At 41.7% G+C, this 20,163-nt stretch overlaps 1 protein-coding gene across 2 annotated transcripts in view; it reads left to right on the top strand.

Annotated features, from left to right (window-relative positions):
* The window catches only part of OGDHL (oxoglutarate dehydrogenase L), a 108,258-nt gene extending 106,816 nt beyond the window's left edge, over positions 1-1,442 (top strand). For both annotated transcript variants that reach the window (XM_034776954.1, XM_034776955.1), the window contains exons 22-23: positions 10-164; positions 1,233-1,442. In XM_034776954.1, the coding sequence (XP_034632845.1) occupies positions 10-164; positions 1,233-1,356 (279 nt within the window). In that variant the 3' untranslated portion in view covers positions 1,357-1,442. The remainder of the gene's footprint in view (positions 1-9; positions 165-1,232) is intronic.
* The last annotated feature ends 18,721 nt before the right edge of the window (positions 1,443-20,163 follow it).

Raw genomic sequence — 20,163 nt, 5'->3', positions numbered from 1 at the left:
TCTCTTTAGATCTCTCCATTCCCCTTTGATCTGGTAAAGGAAGAGCTTGAGAAATATCCTGGAGCTGACTTAGTTTGGTGTCAGGAAGAGCACAAGAACATTGGCTACTATGACTACGTCAAACCTCGTTTCCGCACCATTGTTAATCACACTCGGCCCATATGGTATGAAACTTACTTTCGTGTTTTCTTTGCATCATGGGTATGATCTGCCTTCCAGGCTTCATACTGGTTTGTTACTTTGAAATGGGGTGATGCATGTACAGAAAAGTCAAACTCCACAGACCTTGAAAGGTCTGATTTTGGGGGCTTCCATCGCCCTGCTCCTTCTGTTTCAACCTGGTCTTTATGTTCCCAATGTGTGGTCCACACCAAACTCCCTTGCTCTGGTTGGTCTGCACCTGCATTGCTCACCTACTATGGTGGGTCAATACATAAACAGTACAGCAATACATTCTAACCATGCCTGCTATTGTAAATAGAGAGAGCCTGGGGATCATCCCAAACCAGAGTCTAACAGGTGACTTCATTTTTAGTTAAATAAAAATCCAAAGCAATTTATCAAGCCAACACCCTCTTCATCACTGTCTATATTGTTTGGCCCTATCCTACTTTCATGCCTTATGTTTATCTTTTGTACTTCTGAATGGGCTACTTTTCCCTTCTAAAAATCTCATTCCAAATTGTGCATCTCTGGAGGAAACAACCATTGAATGGAACAATATCTGAGCCACTAAGCTTCCTTCACAATTATTTTTCCAGCCTGTTTGCTTCTATATCACTGTAGGGAGATTGGTGCAAGAATAATCCAGATTCTGGTCCCTTCCTCACCAATAGCAGCCTATCTAATTAGTGAAAGCCACCCCTTCCTCCACTCATATAGACCCAGACATCAAATTGATCTGTTAGGCCAGGTCCTCAGCTGGTGAAATTGTCATAGCTTTGTTGAAGCCAGTGAACTATGCTGATCTACACCAGCTGACAGTCTGCTCTATAACCAGAAACTTGCAATATCCCTTCAAATCTCCAGTGGAGCTAGAACTGGAGGCATGAGAGCAAGTCTCTCATGGGCAAAAGACAGGAGAGTTTTCCTGTCTTACATTGCATGTTGTCTAAAGCTGTTGTTTAGCAGTATATTCTGTCTACATTGCATGTACGCATCCTTGTTAGTTTTAGAGTTCTGTCTCTTCTCTCCTCGCTGTTGTCTACCCCATTGTCTCTTGTGTTACAAAGGTATGTTGGCCGAGAACCAGCCGCTGCTCCCGCCACGGGTAACAAGAATGCTCACCTGGTGTCGCTCCGGAGATTCCTGGACACAGTTTTCAACCTGGAGGCCTTTGAAGGAAAGATGTTCTGACTCTGAGACACCATCCACCATCTCCATGCAGCATTGTTATAAAACCCCACTTCCAAAGGAGTAAATAAAAGCACATGGGAAAACTATTGAGGATTTTGGTTTTTGGTTTTCTAAGATAAAATGTTGTGAGTAGATCTTCCTCTCTAAAGCATTGTAGGGCAAACTGGGGAATGCATGAAGGAGTAAAACCTTTACAAATGTCTGTAAGAGGTAACTCCAGGTATAGGGCTGCTCTGAGAGTAATAAGGCCAAAACAATGGAAAAAAGTAAAGGGGTGAGGAGTTAAGGGAAAGTATATTAGCCTCTTGGAGTCACAGGACACCCGATTCCCACCTTAAGTTGCATTGAAGAAATTCCTTTTCTAAGCAACATTATTATTTGACCAACTCTACATAGCTATTGTAGGCACTAACAGTATGCTTGGCACTTGGGAGACATGATCCCCGACCTAAAGAGTTTACAGTCGCAGTAGACAGAAGGCCATTCAGACAGGAAATGCCCTAGATGGCCAGCAGATTGGTTCCATCATAGAGCATGGCAGGTTTGGTATGTATAGTGACAGAGGTATGGTAGCATTGCTCTGGTGGGATAATGTTGGAATGATCTGTGGAAGAAATGAGTTTCGGAGTTCTGAATGAAGAGGGAGAAATGAGGAATTTTCAGACTCATGGAGCAGCATGAAAAACCAAAGACAAGCCTGGGAGCATAAGGGAATAGTGAGGCAAGAAGGGTGGAGTGAAGGAAATAAGAATACATGGAGAGGAAAGGTGGGCTTGTGGCTAAGCTGCTGGACTGGGGTTTAGAAATGTGTGGTTCAGTTCTCTGCTGCTACATGCTACTTGTGTGACCATGGGTCAGGTCACTTACTATTCTGCACCTCAGTTTCCCTTCTGTAAAATGGGAATAATGACTCCCACTTGTTGTCTATCTTGTCTACTTAGCGTGTGAGCTCTTTAGGGCAGGAGCTGTCTCTTTTTATGTGTATCAACGTGCCTAGCACAACGGGGCTTAATCTCTTTTGGGGGTTGGTAAGCATTGCTGTAGTAGATAATACATAATTAGAGCAGGGATGTGGGCACAGGTGGAGTCATGCAGAGTTTTGAAGCTGAGGACAAGAAGCCTGAACATGGTGACAAGAGGAAGCAATTGGAGGGGAATTATATGATCCTAGCAGCACACAAGAAAGATGATTTTAGCAGCGGCCATTTGGATACATTGGAGGGTGGTGAGGAGGTGCAAAGCCATAGAGGGAATGAAGTAGAGAGAGAACCAGCTAGGTTTTGGTGATGGCCTCTGGAGAGAGGAGTTTACATTTGACTCCAAGGCTGAGAGTCTTGGAGGATAGGGGTGCCCTTTGCAGCAGTGAAGCAGGGAGAAAGGGGGGAAAGGGTTTAGGCAGAAAGATAAGCTCAATTTTTCTGTTAAATTGGGGCTGGTTAGACTGGATAAAACAGGAGAGGTCAGGGATGGTGGGGGGGGGAGGTAGATTTAGGAGTCTCTGATGTAGAATTGAAACTATGGGGTCACATGAGTTTGAGGGGTAGATGTGGGACATAACGGGACCAGGAACAGAACCTTGAGGAATGCTGGCAGTGAGAGAAGAGAGTCAGCACAAAGGGACAATTGACAGAGCAGTTGGAGAGACATGAGAGAGCACAAGGCAGTGAAGCAGAAGATAGTAAGGGACTTTAAAGGAAATCAGCTGGTTATGCATGGATCCATTTCCACTCCTGTGGCTGCCCACAATTCTAAGCATCATGGCAGAGAAAATAGTACAAAGTCTTTCTATGCAGGTTGTCTGCTTCTGGACAAGCCCATTCTTCCACTTTACTGCCAGAATGTGGCTTTTCTATCTCCTAGGTGCTTTCATGCCCATTTGGGGTAAGGGGAACAAAGATTTGGCCCTTTATTCACTTTTGATGGAAAGTCAGTTTTCTCTATATGGTTTCCTATTCTGTGCAATGCTAAGTCTCCACCCTGCTTCTCTTCACTTTTGCTGGAGTAACTGTTGACAGCAGTGGAGTTACTCTTCATTTACACTGATATGAGAAGGGAATTGGGCCTCTTGTTTTTTGAAGTTTGGTGGGTTTGCTGTTGCTCGCTGACCCAAGGCTTTTGAGTTTTTATTGACTTGTAATTGTTTCATTTTTTTAACGGCCTCCTCAGATACTGACTTCCTTGACATCTGAAATATGGATGTAAAAACTAGCCATTTCCAACAGCCAGGCCGATCTTCTGTTAAAACAGCTAATATACAGCATGATTACAAACTTAGGGGAATAGAAGCTGAAATGATGTGATTGAAACATGCTGCCAGGTAGAACCTTGTGTTTTTAATGTGTGTGCTCCTTCTCGGTTTCTGTAGGTACCTGAAATCATTACAAATACCCAAGAGTGAAAACTGGGGCTGTACAAAATGCTTGCAGTGAAGTCTGAAAACATTGGTGACAGTTTGATTGTGGGGTTTTTTAGGAAATGGTCCAATTAGTCAAAACCTTCAAAAATTTTCATTGTTACCTTGAAAACAGGATCCCTTTTTTTCTTGCAGACATTTTTAACTTGATTCAACTTGCAAATGGAGTTGCATGCTAATGTTAGCACATTATGCAGTTTCAGCAGACAATGGGCTCATGTTCATACAAAAAATAGTCCTGTTTTCAGATAAATAATCCAGTTTTGAAATTCAAAATAGTATTCAGATGAAGACACACTTCATATGCCAACATGGCGTTGCAAAAAAATTAGTTCTCAAAGCCTTGTGAGAAAAAAACATTTTGAAGACACAAAATCACATGCAGTGAAATCACAAAAATGTTGACCAGCAACTTGGCAAAATAATTGCATGTGGCTCTAATTAGATAGTTGCAAAGAATGTTACCCATCCTAATTTTACGTCCTATGCTTCAGAGTTTCACTTTTGCATTTCAAGCTGGACTGACTCTTTCCTGACCCCTCATTTTAAAGCTGGATGAATGAAAGAGGGCATTGAAGAGGTGAGGGGACGGGGGAATCAGAGCAGGGAGGAGGTGTGGGGGGGAAGCTATAGATGAGAGAGAAGATCCTTCTGAACACTTAATTAACCTGTAAGGCACTCATTAGTGCAGTATAGATACCTAGATAGCTCAGAAGGAAAAACAGTGTCAGTTTATTTTAGATATTTGATCTCTCTGTTTTGTCTCATTCTCCTGGTAGTAATAAGCCCCTGCTGCTTCTGCTGTCATAGGCACCTCTTGTGGCCAAAGAAAGGAAAACATGCTGTCCTTAGAAGACCTTGTTAGGGTCAGGGGACCAACCACCTGTTGATAGAGCCAGCCTGACCGGCCAGAGTCAAACCCTGGGGAGCACCTCTGGGGAAATAGTGGCTAGTTTTACCACAAAGACCCTGCATGTTAGACCATCTGCCAGAGTGCTACTGAAAATATATTTGATCCCTGCTTTGTCATGGCTTGCCCCGTCTCCTGTTCTCTCTTAGAGCATAGGATTTAGTGGTATCAGAAGCCTGGCTTCCTCTACCTTATTTCCTGCCCTGGGCCAGCAGCTCTAAGGAAGCCTACAGAGAGAGTTATCTGGAGCAGGCAGACTAACCTCAGGTGAGCTAGTTTCACATGCAAGATTTTATAATGAAAGCTGCTGATCTCCCTAGGAACACCACAACTCATCCTCTTCTCTGGCAACTATGGCTGGCTTGTCCCTCTGCTGGACTCTAGCTGTTATTTTCCAGCCCTAAAGGTCTTGCAGTGGCAGTGAATCTTCCCTTCCTTGGGCCACATGCAGCCCTCTCCTCCTGCAGGTGCAGACAGCTGCAGAATCACCATAGTAAGTGTTACAGGGCTTATTCCATCACTGTCCCACTCCCCTGGTCCTTCTCACATGAACAGAGAGCAATAATACCTCAAGTTCGAAGGTGCAAACAATTCAATGTTTATTGAGGTGAACTTCCAGCAAGCTTAAATCTAAGTTCCTTTTTCCTTATTTTCGAATCCCAACTTACTTCCTGTTTGCCCCTAATTTATATAGTAATATTCTCAGCTATACTTTAACCTAGGGTGACCAGATGCAGGGCCGGCTCCAGGCACCAGCCCTCCAAGCATGTGCTTGGGGCGGCACCTGGAGGGGGGGCGGTGCTCACCCGGGGAGAGCGGGGCTGCGGCTGGGATCTTCGCCCTCCTCTCAGCGCTCCGGCCGTTTGGGGAGAGCGGGGCCGCGGCCGGGCTCTTCGCCCTCCTCCTGGCGATCCGGCTGGTCCGGGAGAGCGGAGCCCCGGCCGGGCTCGCCGCTCTCCCCCTGGCGCTACGGCCGCCAGGAAGAGCGGAGCCGTGGCGGGCTCTCCGCCCTCCCCCCGGCGCTCCGGCCGGCCGGGAAGAGCAGGGCCGTGGCTGGGCTCTCCGCCCTCCTCCTGGTGCTCCAGCCAGTCGGGGAGAGTGGGGCTGTGGCCGGGCTCGCCGCCCTCCCCTGCCATGCTCCCCGGAGGGTGGGGCGGCTGGAGGCTTTTTTGCCTGGGGCGGCAAAAAAGCCAGAGCCAGCCCTGACCAGATGTCCCGTTTTTAAAGGGACAGTCCCGTTTTGGGGGACTTTTTCTTATATAGGCGCCTATTATCCCCCAACCCCTGTCCTGTTTTTTTTCACAGTTGCTATCTGGTCACCCTACCTTAACCAGTCATTTTACTGAAATCTATCTAACCAATCCTAACATATTGTAACATAATTCTCTTAAGAACAGGGCCTCAGACTGTCAGTGAGAGAAGGCCCTTACTCAGGCAGACAGTGATTTTGATTCTTTCTTTTATACCTCTATAACTAGCTAAATGATAAACATATACCTAAATTCTTAAAGTCTTTACAGACAGGCCTGAATATCTATATCCTAACAATAAGCTGTGCGGGGTAGGAGGCCACAGGCTGTATGGGGTACTTCACAGCCATCATATATTGGAGAGGAAGTGTGGCCAGTGATTCTACCACATGACTGTACCTCCCTGTTGCTGCTACAGTCCATGGGCTGCAGTGATAGCAGCTAAGCAGTTATTCAGTCACATCATATCAAGCCACTGGGAAGCAAATTGAAGGAATTCTTCCCTCAACCCATCTTAGATTCCCTGTCCAAAGCATGCTTACTCAGCCTTTGTGTACTGCGGCGCTGGGGTGTGCTTGGTCCTTGGGCAATAAGGTCTGCCCCTTTGTTGCTGCTGCTGCTGCTGCCATTTGGCCTGTGTTGTCACTAGGATTGATGGCCCAGACTTTATCCTACTGTTTTCTTAAATAGTTGATTGATGTTTAACTGTCCTTCAGATTTCAAAGTCCATCATCTCCTCAAAGTGAGCAGTAGCCCTGTTAAAACTTAACTTTGCAGCTGTGAGTTTCAGCCAAGAACACAACCAGGACACTAGCTTTCTTCAGCATCACAAATGGGTGTATATCTCCTCCCCTGTCCCCTCTGCCTGCGAGATAGCAGGTTAGTGGAATGATCCATCTGCCAGAGCAGATGGACAATGTGATGAGATGCTCACCTATCCCTGGCATTCAAAACCAAGCTTAGTACATTCAAGAGCCTTAGTGTCCCTTTTAAATTGGGCTGCTTGTTCTCCTCTCACCTCTGAAACATTATAGTTGATTCAGTCTTTGAAGTTTAACAATCTTTATAGATGCTGTGAAATTACTGCAAGTTTAAACTAGTCAAATTTGTCTCCTGTTCATTCCTGTAGCTGAGAACATGATTAGTCTTGCATTGGATCGTGGCTACTGACTGTTATTTCAATGCTGTTATAAACGTATATTTCAGTGGCAAGAACTGGGTGCAGCTAAATAATGGTGGGACTATTTATTGTACTCTGTGTGCCATCTCAGTACAACATGAAATATTTCAGTCTTCATTTCTGTGATAGATGCACACATGGCTCTGAATTCACAAAAGTAGAAAACAAAATTAACATAGAAATAAAAGTAGTGAATGACAGATTTCCATTTTCATTGTGTTTCAGATTGTGGCATTATGGCTTAAAAAAAGAATCCATCCAAGAATGTAAAAAATATATAAATTCTCTTATGGCTGTTTTTTGACAGTTTCTCCTTTGGGGATTGGTATTAGCATCCCATTCATAAAAGTGCTGGCATCTCTCATTTTTTCTGCTTTCTCTGTCTGTTTTCTACCTCAGTGGAGTCATTTCACTTTAGTAAAAGGGAAGGAATTGGGCCATTTGATAGGGTAGAAAAAAGTAAAGGAGTAGATGATTTTGAACAATCTGATTAAAAATAATTGCATGACACTGAGGTTAAAATAAAATAAAATATTTACCTAATAAAAAAAATTAGAGCAGTTAAATGAGTACATCACTCTGTGCCAATTTAAAGCAGATTTATAAACTATCAGAGCCTTCTTTTAAACAGCTGTTAGAGGTCTCTTGGGAGTACATTTTGGTACAAAAAGGTTATTTACCTAGAGAGTCTCTACTGCTTAGGCGTTTGCTGTTGGCTCCACTCACTGGACAGTAAACTTTCAAAACTCTCAGTTGAGATTCACAGTTTGCAATAAAGCATGACAATGAATAGCTAAAATCCTGCCAGTACTGCCCAAGCTCTGTTTTAGTTTAATTAATATATGATGCTGCTGCGGTGCTGGAACATGACTTCTGAATAAAAGAAGATTTGTGGATCTTGAATGAAGGCTCCTAAAAATGCGTGCTTGTGCATCAATTCCAAACTCAAGTTTCCACTGAGAGCCAGAGGGTTGACATTTCCCACTCTTTTTTAAATAAATGAAATAAGCTAGATGGCTCCCTGAAAACTTTGAAACAGAAGGCTGTTAATACATGCAGTATTTTGGCTAGTATATCTGTTCTGTAAAACAGAAGTGGTTAATATTTGTATAGTGCTTGGAAAGAGGTCAAGTATTATAGGCGCCATCCTGCAAATCTTGTGCATTTGAAATCCGAGTCATTATTAAGTGACATATCAAGGTGTTTCTTCACTCAATTAAGAGGGGAAAAATGCAAACCACCACAGCATAAGAATGTATCCAGTGTGTCATATTTGCCAGTGAGATCTCTCACCATGTGTATCCACAGCAGATTGCTAGGGTGAACAGCCTGTGATATGGATTTTTTGTTTCTGGTCTGTAATAAAGAAAATTAAGAGTTTGATTATTTTTAACAGTGTTAGCTGAATGAGTCCTTTCTGCTTTGCCTTCTATGTTGTCTGCATCACCAATCTGCCATAACAAAGGAAAATCACTTTCTTAGAATGATGGGACCTTTCAAACTTTGTTTGCACTCATCCTAAGGCAATGGGAGGTAACATCTATGACTGAAAAAGAAATGGCAGAGCCTGTTGATTGATTATCTATTTTAAAAACAACAAACTCCCAAAACACAGAAAAACCCCACCCCTCTAAAAATCTTTATTTTAGGGTGTGTGATTTTTCAAGAACTATCCAGAGAAGAGACTATGCAAAACCCAACAACTTTTATCTTTCTTTCTTTGAAACTAATGATATCCAAGTGTCATTCAGTACGCTAAAAGTCCCTGATTTTTCCAACTTGTTACTGGCACATTTGACTAGAATGTAGTCAAATAGCAAACCTAGTGTGAGACTATGTATGCACATGAAATCCTGAAGGTATCCTAAATCCTATATATACACATTAATCCTGAAAAGAGGACACAAACCATTTTGGTAGCAGGTCTGTTCAGATAGCTAGAATGTTGTATCTATGGCGGTCCCAGGATATTAGAGAGACAAGGTGGGTGAGATATCTTTTATTGGACCAATTTCTGCTGATGAGAGACAAACTTTTGAGCTTACACAGAGCTCTTTAAAAGATATTACCTTATCCACCTTGTCTCTGAAATAACTGGAGGAAGAAAAGACTTCCTTTAGACATCTGCTGTAAACTTTATTTACTTGAGTGATATTGCAAACATGGTGATAATCTTCACTAGAACAACACCATGCTTTCGCATTACACACACAGCTGGGTGATGCATTTAGCTCGGGTGAGGGAGAAGCAGAAGTTAACTGAATTTGTGTCAATTCACTGAATTGTTTGATTTCAGAGGGACCCAAAAAAGTCTAAAACATTTTGTTTTGGCATTTTTGAAACATTTCAATGTTTCAGCTTAAAATGACTTCTATAAATCTTACTTCAATTTTATTTTTTAAAGGTACAAATATCCAAAACATTTCATTTGACCTGTAGTTCAAATCACTGCACCCCCCTGGAGCTTAATTGATTTCATCACTCAGGTTTTATGTATCGCTTTTTTCACCTGCATGCTATGTGGCCATGCAGAAGACACCTCTGTGTTTGTTTTCCCATCTGTAAAATAGTGCTACCTACCTCGTGAGTGTGCTGAAGTTCCTTTTGTAGAGTGTTTTGAGATCCTTAGATGAAAAAAATTTGCACTTCCATAAAACCTATTAAAACTCCACTATCCCCAGTGGCACCTTTGTTGGAGGAGGCTAAGAATGACCGGTCTTCCCTGGCCCTTGAAGTGGTCCCTATGGTATATGAGGCATGGCAGCAGGTCAGGCAAGGGAAGATTGCACTGTTGATTTCTGGGCCGCCTATTTTCTGTAGGCAAAAGGTTTCAGGTCTTGGACTCTTGATCCAGCACTTTTCACAAACACCAACTTCATTCCAAAACCAGAAAAACATGTAGACTAGTATCCAGGGGGTAGCCATGTTAGTCTGTATCCACACAAACAACGAGGAGTCCGGTGGCACCTTAAAGACTATCAGATTTATTTGGGCATAAGCTTTCGTGGGTAAAAAAAACCCACTTCTTCAGATGCATCAGGTAGACTAGTGAAATCGCTGCAGCTGAGTCTGGTGTCTTGTGTACGTTGTTTCCCCTTCTGCCACTTCTTTAGATTTAGTGGTAGCAAAGGCCAATTCAGGAGAGAAATTACATGTGTCTTACAATGCCTTAAATCTCAATGCCTGAAATCCTAGAGATCTCTACCCACTTTAATCAAAGGTCTTAAGTGTTATTTTATCCGCCCTCAGTCATTTTGTATTTCAGCACGTAGGGTGTTGCATTGCAACAGGAATTTTGGTTTGATGGAGCCCATGGATTATATAAGGCTGATTCTCTGGCTAAGAAACAGGGTAAAATTAAAGATCAAGGACACAGACTCGGTTAACTTTCCTTAGTCTTCAGAAAAAAATAAGAGCGGAAATCCCTTGCAGACTGAAATACAAAATGAACATATTTGTCTGCAATGAGCAAAGAGCGTTTTTTTTCACATACTGACACTTGACATTAGTTTCCCGTTTCTTATTTTAACCTTTTTGATTTTAAACACTTCCTGACACTTAGTTCAGATGAAGCTTTAAATCTTGTTATTCCATTATTTTAAAATGTGGTTTATTACCTAAAAGAGAGGATGAAAAAACTGGGGGGGAGGGGAGAGAGGGATTTATACAGGAAAGGAAAATGTGTTTGGGTTAGTTGCTTTGCACTGAAAATGTTTTGCAGAATTTCTCAAAAGCTGTTTAATTATTGATAAAGTGCATCGGTCAATTGCTTTCTGAGCTATTTAAAAGTGATGTAGTCATTAAAGGTAAATTAAGATCTTGTCTCTCTGGTGGTGGGTTGGGGAGACAGGACCAGTTTTAATAATCATTGAAGATACCTTCTCAAATAAAACACAAACAGAATTTCTATTGCAGGGATCCTGTTAGTTCCGCACCCTATTAGGTGGCCCATAAATATGTTGAGTCCCTTTACCCATGTTCAGGAGTAGGAGAAATTTGTATTCCACTAACTTTGCTCCTAGCAGATTAGTATTCTCTTTCTCCACAGAAAAAGGGCACTTTCTAGACTCCTGCAAATGTAGGAATAACTAGCAGAACCTATAGGAATTGCTGTATTTCCTCTCAACCTTTGAACCTACCCATCTGTGACGGAAGCAATCGAAATCTATTTTCAAATGTCTGATTTGTGCAACACCTGCCAGATTAAAGAGTTTTAACTTTGTTTTCTTTACTTTGTGAATTAAGTAAATCAGTTGTTTAAAAGGGGGAAAACCCGAAATCCCATCACCTGCAAACATATGCTCGCACCCCAGGTCACCAGTAGTGTTTAGACCCTCATCTCCACAGTGTAAGCCTCTTTCACTCAATCTACTGGGATGGGGATCAGCCACTACTGGGGATGTGACACATTTTTTGCCAGGCTGTTATTCAACTATTTGCTAAACTGTGATAGACTGAAAGACAGTATTCCTGGGTTCTGTTCCTGGCCCTGAGGGAAGTGTGGGCTAGTGGTTAGAACAATTATAAGTACATACATTTGGCACACGCTGTCTGAGAGGCACTGTGGATGAAACTTGGATGTGCCATAGTAGAGACCTGAGTTCTGCCAGAAGTAAGCTTGTGCAACCTCTTAACTTATTTGTAAAATGGGAAGAATGCAGCTTGCCTCCCTCCTAAGGTAGAGAGATGAGGACATTCTCAGTAGCCTGGCTTGTGAAGTGCATCAAAACTAAACAGTAGTTAGTATGAAAGAGGTGAATTAAAAACCTTTGGGTCCTGGACCAGTGCACCCTCCTCCTAGGCTATAGGATAGCCTATAGGGAAGATTTTAAATTTACTTGTGTCCACAGAACATCGCTTGACAGTGGTGCTGCATAACAGGGAGAATAAACATCCAAAATGCAACATCTGTGACACCTGAAAGGTAGGTTAGCTCCATGAGTAGTAGACAGCAATCTTCTGTCATTGCAGATGGTTGAGCCAGTCTGAAAGCTGAACTCCAAATGGGTATATGCCCTCATGTACCTGCTTCATGCATCTTCTGCTTACAGAGACTGAGTCATGTAACTTACCTTCGTGGGGCCCCCCCATGGCATGGTGCCCTGGGCAGTTGCCCTGCTTGCCTCCTCCTAACACCAGCCTTACACTTGCAACCCCTCACCCCAAACCCATCCCACTACCCCCAGATTCAGAAACACTGATCTAGATGAGTTGATGTATCTCTGGAAGTCCTTGTGTACCCCCCAGAGGTACACATAGTCCTGGTTGAGAACCACTTAGTCTCCATAGGTCTGCTCTTTCCAGAGATAGGAACTGGCCATTTATCCCAAGTAGTAGGTGTATTTAGGTAGAGTAATTCTTCTAGTTCCAGTCCAGACATGCCTCTCGGTAAACAGGAAGTGACAAGACACCCGCCTCCAGTGGAAAGGCAAACTACACCCCGACAAAGGCCTAGTTTTCCTCAGGTTTAGCAGAGCAACTGGACTTTGTTCGAGATAAGCACAGGGCTTTTACGTTCCATGTTGTCAATAAGTTGGGAGATATTCCTGATTTAGCACCCACGTCCTATATATGTTATCGTATATGATACACAATTAACTAAGCACCAGGAATAGTAGCAATATTAAATGCAATACTATATGTGGCTAAGTTACCATTTCTGTAGGAACCTCAACTTTTTCATTTTGTAACTCTCTGCATTTTAAGCCTGCATCCTCAACAGTGCATTAAGTTGTTGTGTGTTTTAGCGCAAGGTAAGGATTTATCATAGGCTAGATCTACACTACCCGCCTGAATCGGCGGGTAGAAATCGACCTCTCGGGGATATCGATTTATTGCGTCCCGTTGGGACGCGACAATCGATCCCCAAATCGGCGCTCTTACTCCACCAGCGGAGGTGGGAGTAAGCGCCGCCGACAGAAAGCCGCAGAAGTCGATTTTGCCGTCGTCCTCACAGCGGGGTAAGTCGGCTGCGATACGTCGAATTCAGCTATGCTATTCACGTAGCTGAATTTGCGTATCTTAAATCGACTCCACCCTGTAGTGTAGATGTACCCATAGATACTATGTGCAATACCCACACCATTTACTTCCACATTGCTTATCTCCACAAGCAACCACCGCAATACACAGGAGATTGTGGATATCTGAAATCCACAAAGTCCTTATTAAGCCTCCCTTCAACACAACATAAGAAGTTCTTCATCTTGCATACAAGTTGTGATAACTATGCATGGGGAAAGAATGGTAGTCTGGGGCTATTTCTGTTGATTATATAGTGTCAATAGATAAATATTGATCACTCATCTATAACTTGAGAATTCTGAATGGTCAGATACAAACTCTTATACCATAGGATTTGGAAGATTATATTGTATGTCACTGCAAAGGTAATTTCCACTGTATTTGCAATTATGTCTCTGATACTTTACCTATGGTAAGTCATTTCACTATCTTCATTCACAGTTAAGTATATGTATAATTTTATTGTAGATCAGCCAGATCTTTACAAGGAAACTTGATTATTAACCCAGTTATTTTTAACATTAATTTCCAGTCTATATTATGCTTATTCCTTAGATGAGTAGCTTCACTTCTGTTGATACTATTATTCAGAAGGATGAAATAAGATAACATGTTTTCTTGAAACAATATAATGAATACAACTGGATAAAATGGTGGTACATAACCCCCAATGAATGGAAAGAAATGTTTAACAAACTGTTCCCAATAGGCATTTTAGAGATGCAATATTTGTTACTATACATTAATTAAGGATTTACAGCAGTGCTTGAATAATTTAAAAAAAGGGAGGGGCAAACAAGGTTGATCCCTTTTGGATTTTTGTGCAGTTAAACCTTCCTGTGTCGGTGGTTCTTGGTGCTAAAATAATGTAACTTTCATTCAGTCCTCTTTTAATTAAACAATATTTACAATGTTCAGTCTGTGGTGTTGCACTGTGAACAGTTGACAGTTGCTCTTGAGTTTTATGGCACAGATGCTGGCATCAGATCAGCAATTTGGCATCTGGACTGAAGCAGAATAGCTTTTCAAAGCATGAAATATCTTATTAATATGGCTGAGTTGCATATGACTCCTGGGATATTCTCTGATTCTAACAATCAATTGTAAAGGAGTCTTTGTGTGAGTTTGTCTGTTTTTTTCAGTGCAATATACCTGACAAATACACATATGTGAAATACAAAAATGGTGTAAGGCTATTTCCTTATTTTCCACCTTAAGGTACCAAAAGAGTCATAAATATTTTGCAGCTTTACTAATCAAGTAGCCTTTCATAGGAATTTTTGCATGACATATACTGTTAAATTACTCTGAGAAAATGTATTGTATTGTCAAAATCTCAAATTATTGTTGACACAATTCTAATTCTGGTTTGAGATAATTCAGAGCTGAAGCTGTGTGTTGCCTTCTGATGCTTTTAAATCAGATTATTTTTTCTCTGATAATAGTGTACTGACTAATCAAATAGAGGAAGTGGCATTTTAACGCTGTTCCAGTGGTTCCAAACAGTAGCTAGACAGATTCCTATGCAGTGTTTGGGTAACTAATTTCTCTTACAATGTGAATACTGCTATTTGAAAAATATCTTTGCTCATTTCTATCAATTCTTATTTAACAATAACCCAGAATCTTTACACTACAATATACTGAGATTTTATAATGGCAAGAGATTTCTTTTGTTATACATGGGTCAAATTCTGAAGCTCTTGCTCAGGCAAAACTTCCACTGGCTTCAGTGAAAGATCTACCTAAGTATGGATATCAGGATATGGTCCCATATAAATAAAACTGCTCCTGCAGAGATTGTCATCAAATTCTTCGGATATTTCCCCTTCTCTTGGGTGCCACTATTGTGATCTTCATTTGTATGAGAAAAAAAGAGATGTAAATTCCAGACTGGGGGTGGTTATTTTTAGGTCTTGTTTCAAAGACCATGAAATTCGCTTATTAGACATACTAATACAATACTATTTGTTATAGTGAACCCACTACTAGAAAGTTCATGAGCTCAATAAATATATTTATGCAGAGAACTGTAGTAATTTTATGGTATCTGTCTTTGTTATGAAACCCAAGAGAGAGCAAACAGAGTTTCTCTGGTATGTTCTATGCCCTATCATTAATCAGTAAGCACATGACCAACCTTACAAATTCATGATACTTCAAACTGTACTTCAAATTTCCTTGCCAGTAACACGCATATGTATATATAACATTGTATATGTTTAGTGCCTCTGCACATACATGTATGTACGAATGAGAAATAGTTCCTTATCTTTAACATACTGTGCAAGGTAACAAAGTTAAACATTTTTTCATTCAGTTGGCAGGTTAGTAAAGCAGCTCACCATTTCTTGCATGAGCCTATTTGGCGTAATTAGCTATCCTGAATCATATATTCCTTGCCAGAACAGAAAAATCTGACTTCTATATTGTGTTAAGTTATTTTCCAGTTAAAAAAAAAAAAAGATATAATTTGATAGGGAATGCTCTCAAGATTCTAAATATAGCATCTCAGAATAACCCTAAACCATTATTAGCAATTACAGAGATACTTCAAATACATTAGTTAAAGCACAAAAATCTTACATTTGTTCATTGGTTAAAAGCTGTGAAACTAAATTGAACTTTTCTATTTAAACATTCCCCTGCAGTATTTGCACCCAGATTATTGCAGTACTGTAGTATGTGTTTTTACAGCACTTTTGATCAGAGAATCTCAAAACACTTCACAAACATTAAAGAATTAAGCCTCACAACAGCCCTATGATGTAGGTGAGGATTATCTCCATTTCAGATGGGGCAGGGGGAAAGAGAGAGAGGTTTAGTGCATGAGAAACAAAAGAATAAAACTGACATTCAGCCTTTTCTAGTTTCACTGCCTAGATAAGTGCAGCACAAAAAATAAATATTCAATCAACATACATGGTGAAAAGTAAATGAGACTTCTTACTATTTTGGATTTTAATAATGTTAGGTGCTATTAGTAACAGATAACAGACCATTTAAAAATACAACACCCTGACAAGTGTCCCTATAAGAACATGAGAACAGCTATACTGGATCAGACCAATGGTCCATCTATTCCAGTATCTTGTCTTCCGACAGTGGTCAATGCTTCAGAGGGAATGAACAGAATAGGCAATCATCAAGTGATCCATCCTTTCTTCCACTCCCAGCTTCTGGCAAACAGAGGCAGCATGTTTAAGCATCCCTGCCCATCCTGGCTAATACCCATTGATGAACCTCTTATTGATTAAACAGTATTCCCAGATCTGTGCTGGCATCAGCCTTTTATTTTTATTCTTCCAAGTAAATAATAGACTGTGGCACCTATGGGAAATGAGTGATTATCATGGGGGATACTATAACTTTAATGTATAAAATAAGCAGAAGAGGCTTGTGAGCAAACAAGATATATTCTGTTTATCCATGTGGGGAGATATTTACTGCTTTACACAAGGCCTATGCGTAGCGTAAATCTCAATGAAATGGTGCACATGCCTTTTGCTAGTCCTCTCCATGTCATTGAATTCCATTAAATTACACTCTTTTACCAGTGGTTATTCTTGCCATGGCTGTGATAGAGTCCTGAGAATTCACAGCCTGAAAAAAATGAAGTGAAATAACAATAATGATACACCTCTACCTCGATATAACGCTGTCCTCGGGAGCCAAAAAATCTTACCGCGTTATAAGTGAAACCGCGTTATATCGAACTTGCTTTGATCCGCTGGAGTGCTGCTTTACCGCATTATATCCGAATTCATGTTATATCGGGTCGCGTTATATCGGGGTAGAAGTGTACTTAGCTCTTATATAGCACTTTCCATCAGTAGACCTCAAAGCACTTTACAAAGGACAGCTGTGACATTATCCCTGTTTTACAGACTGTGAAACTGAGGCACAGGGAGGTGACATGACCTGCCCAAAGTCTCACAGCAAGCTAGTTGCAGAGCCAGGAATAGAATCCAAGTCTCCTGCACACCAGACCAGTGCTTTATCCATTTGGCTACTCTCCCTGCAGAGCGTCGCTCTCTTTTTCATCCTGTCATATATGCACTAAAACTGCTCATGGCAGTTCTTAGATCTTGCAAATAAAATGTGTTGTATCAAGGCATGGTTCATGCAGCCACTGGAAATAATAGCCAGGACTTTGACCTAACAGTGCAAATGTGTGATGCTAGATTACACTTTTTTAAATGGGAGCTCGGGTGCACATTCTATGTAATGCTTTATAGATAAAAACATCACACACCCATCAGAGACTGAAGACTCAGATTATTTGCTCTCCTAGTGTCCATTCTGCAAAAGGAATGGCATGGGTACCACATAACCATAGCCCTTTTGTGATCTATGCTTGCTGCAGTTGTTTTAATCCTTTATTTACCAAATGTTAAGAACTTATGAAATGTCTTTAAGTTCTTTCAGAACTACAAATATGTGAAATCCAACAGTTTGGTTGTTCCCACCTTTCCACATGTTAAAAAATTACTGGAAAATAGTCAGATTTTTGGAAGCATGGGTAAAGTATAAAGAAAATCATGCAATACAGCATAATCATCTTATACAAGATTATTACTCTAATAGGCAAACTATTTTAGTTATATTGTGTTATTCTGCCATTAGTACCACTTGACTGCCAACTGTGCAACACAGGGGCTGCAATCAACAAGGATCTTTGTGTGTTTTCCATTGTAAATAGTATTGAGGACAGAAGGGAGAAAGGCACCTAATGGCAATTTCTTCAGTGATTAAGAATACTTGAGATCCATTTCAGTGATCAGAAATGTGTCTTAATGAGACAATTAGTCAAGACATAAAGGCCGCATAGCAATTTAGTTTGGGCTCCTACTGGTACAATTTAGTGTTCCTTATGATTTGACTTTCACAATAGATGGTATGGAAGTCACTGTAGAGAGAATCTACAAATAAGATTTCCTTGTTCAGTCATCCCCATATGGCTCTAACCATAGGACATGCTAAACATGAAGATTTGAAATTACAGTAGCCACTTTAAAACTTTTTTAAACATTAAATCTCTTGGCTGGATATCCTATTGCACTGGATTTTAGCAATCTAAAGACACCATGGCAACTAATTGCCACTAACATTTGGGTGGAGGGGTTGAAATCCTCAAAGTAGTACTTTAAATTTGTATTTTAAACATTATTTTTTCCTTTTGTAACAATAAAACAGTAGAGGAGACATCACACATGCTGGGGCAGAATTAAGCAAATCGGGCCTAAGATCTGACTAATAAGTTCTAACAAGGCTGCCTAAGGGTTCAATGGATTTAGTTTTTGTCTTACTCGTTCTGATAGTAGTGAATCTTTTCTTGGTTTGAGGTGCTGCAGAGCAGTGATGATATTACTCTAACCTAGTGGTTCTCAACCTATTTACCATTGTGGGCCACATATACAGCCTGGAATGTGTTATATGGGCCACCTCCAATACTACCTGTATGGCCCCGAAGATGTCACATGGGTCACAGCTCTGTGGTTGAGAACCACTGCTCTAACCCAAAGGAAGATTTACCTCTATCTGAATTCAAAATTCAGTCTCTTATCCCACATTCTTTCCAGACCCAAAACTCTATCCTGGCAAAAGCAGACTCAGCTTCTATTAATGTCAATGAGAGCAGTCGCTGCTAATAGCAGAGATAGCCACATGGCATCAATGGGAGATTTGGGTAGGGTGACCAGAGAGCAAATGTGAAAAATCGGGACGGGGGTGGGGGGTAATAGGAGCCTATATAAGAAAAAGACCCCAAAATTGGGACTGTCCCTATAAAATCGGGACATCTGCTCACCCTAGATTTGGGTATGCAAAGAATGCAGAATGAGACTCTCAGCAGGTTATTGGTGAGGCCACCCACTATGAGTTTTTATCTAAAAAATGTAGCTCCTGACCAACTGTTTAATTAATAACTTTGGGGTTCCTTAACAGTGAGTATCTTCTGAAATCATTCACATCTGCATGTTCCTGAAGGATCACAGTATCGATCAGAGGCATTCTATTCAACTTTGAATTTAGTACAATATTTTGAATGATTTAATACATTCATTCAAATATGAGAGGTTCTTTGTAAGAAATTAAAAAGAAGTCATGTCCTTGTGTATTGTATAAACCAGGGGTGGGCAAACTTTTTGGCTCGAGAGCCACATCTGGATGGGGAAATTGCATGCAGGGCCATGAATGTAGGGCTGGTGCAGGGGGTTGGGGTGTGGGAGAGAGTGCAGGGTGTGGGAGGGGGTGCGGTGTGCAGGAAGGGGATCAGGGTGCAGCACAGGGCTCAGGGCAGGGGGTGGGGGCAGGAGGGGTTCAGAGTACAGGCTCTGGCCCGGTGCTGCTTACCTGGAACAGCTCCGGGGTGGCAGCGGCCCACACTGGGGCCAGGGCAGGCTCCCTACCTGCCTGCCTGCCCTGGCCCTGTACTGCTCCTGGAAGTAGCCGGCACCACGTCCCTGCGGCCCCTGGGGGGAGGAGGGGCAGAGGGCACCGCGTGCTGCCCTCGCCTGTGGGTACCCCCCACGAAGCTCCAATTGGCTGCGGTTCCCCGTTCCTGGCCAATGGGAGCTGCTGGGGGCAGTGCCTGCAGGTGAGGGCAGGGCGTGGAGCCCTCTGCCCCGGCTCCTACCCGCTTCCGGGTGTGGCGCGGGGTCTGCAGCGCCATAGGGGTGGCAATCCCACAGGCCAGATCCAAAGCCCTGACGGACCATAGTTTGCCCACCCCTGGTATAAACTAAAAACTTTTAAATTTGTTTAGAAATAGGGCTCACTCCTTCAAGCTCTCTGTATATCTCTTTCTTTACTTCAATGGGCGTTCCAGATACAGAGAACTTAATGGGCCCCTAGTCTTCCATTCCTGGATATAAAATGTTCCCAATATTAAGATTAATTAATTTTGGCTTAAATCATTAATTTAGATCAATCAATCTAAGAGGTGCAACACAGAACTTGCTGCCCAGAGGGAGGGTTCAAGTAGTTTTAAGCCTTCACTGAGCTCTCCTGATTCTGCGTTGTTCCAGGG

This window comes from Trachemys scripta, chromosome 7, assembly GCF_013100865.1.
Source record: "Trachemys scripta elegans isolate TJP31775 chromosome 7, CAS_Tse_1.0, whole genome shotgun sequence".
Classification (NCBI taxonomy): domain Eukaryota; kingdom Metazoa; phylum Chordata; order Testudines; family Emydidae; genus Trachemys; species Trachemys scripta.
The sequence above is the reverse complement of the archived record's forward strand: the minus strand, read 5'-3'. Positions and strand labels throughout refer to the sequence as shown.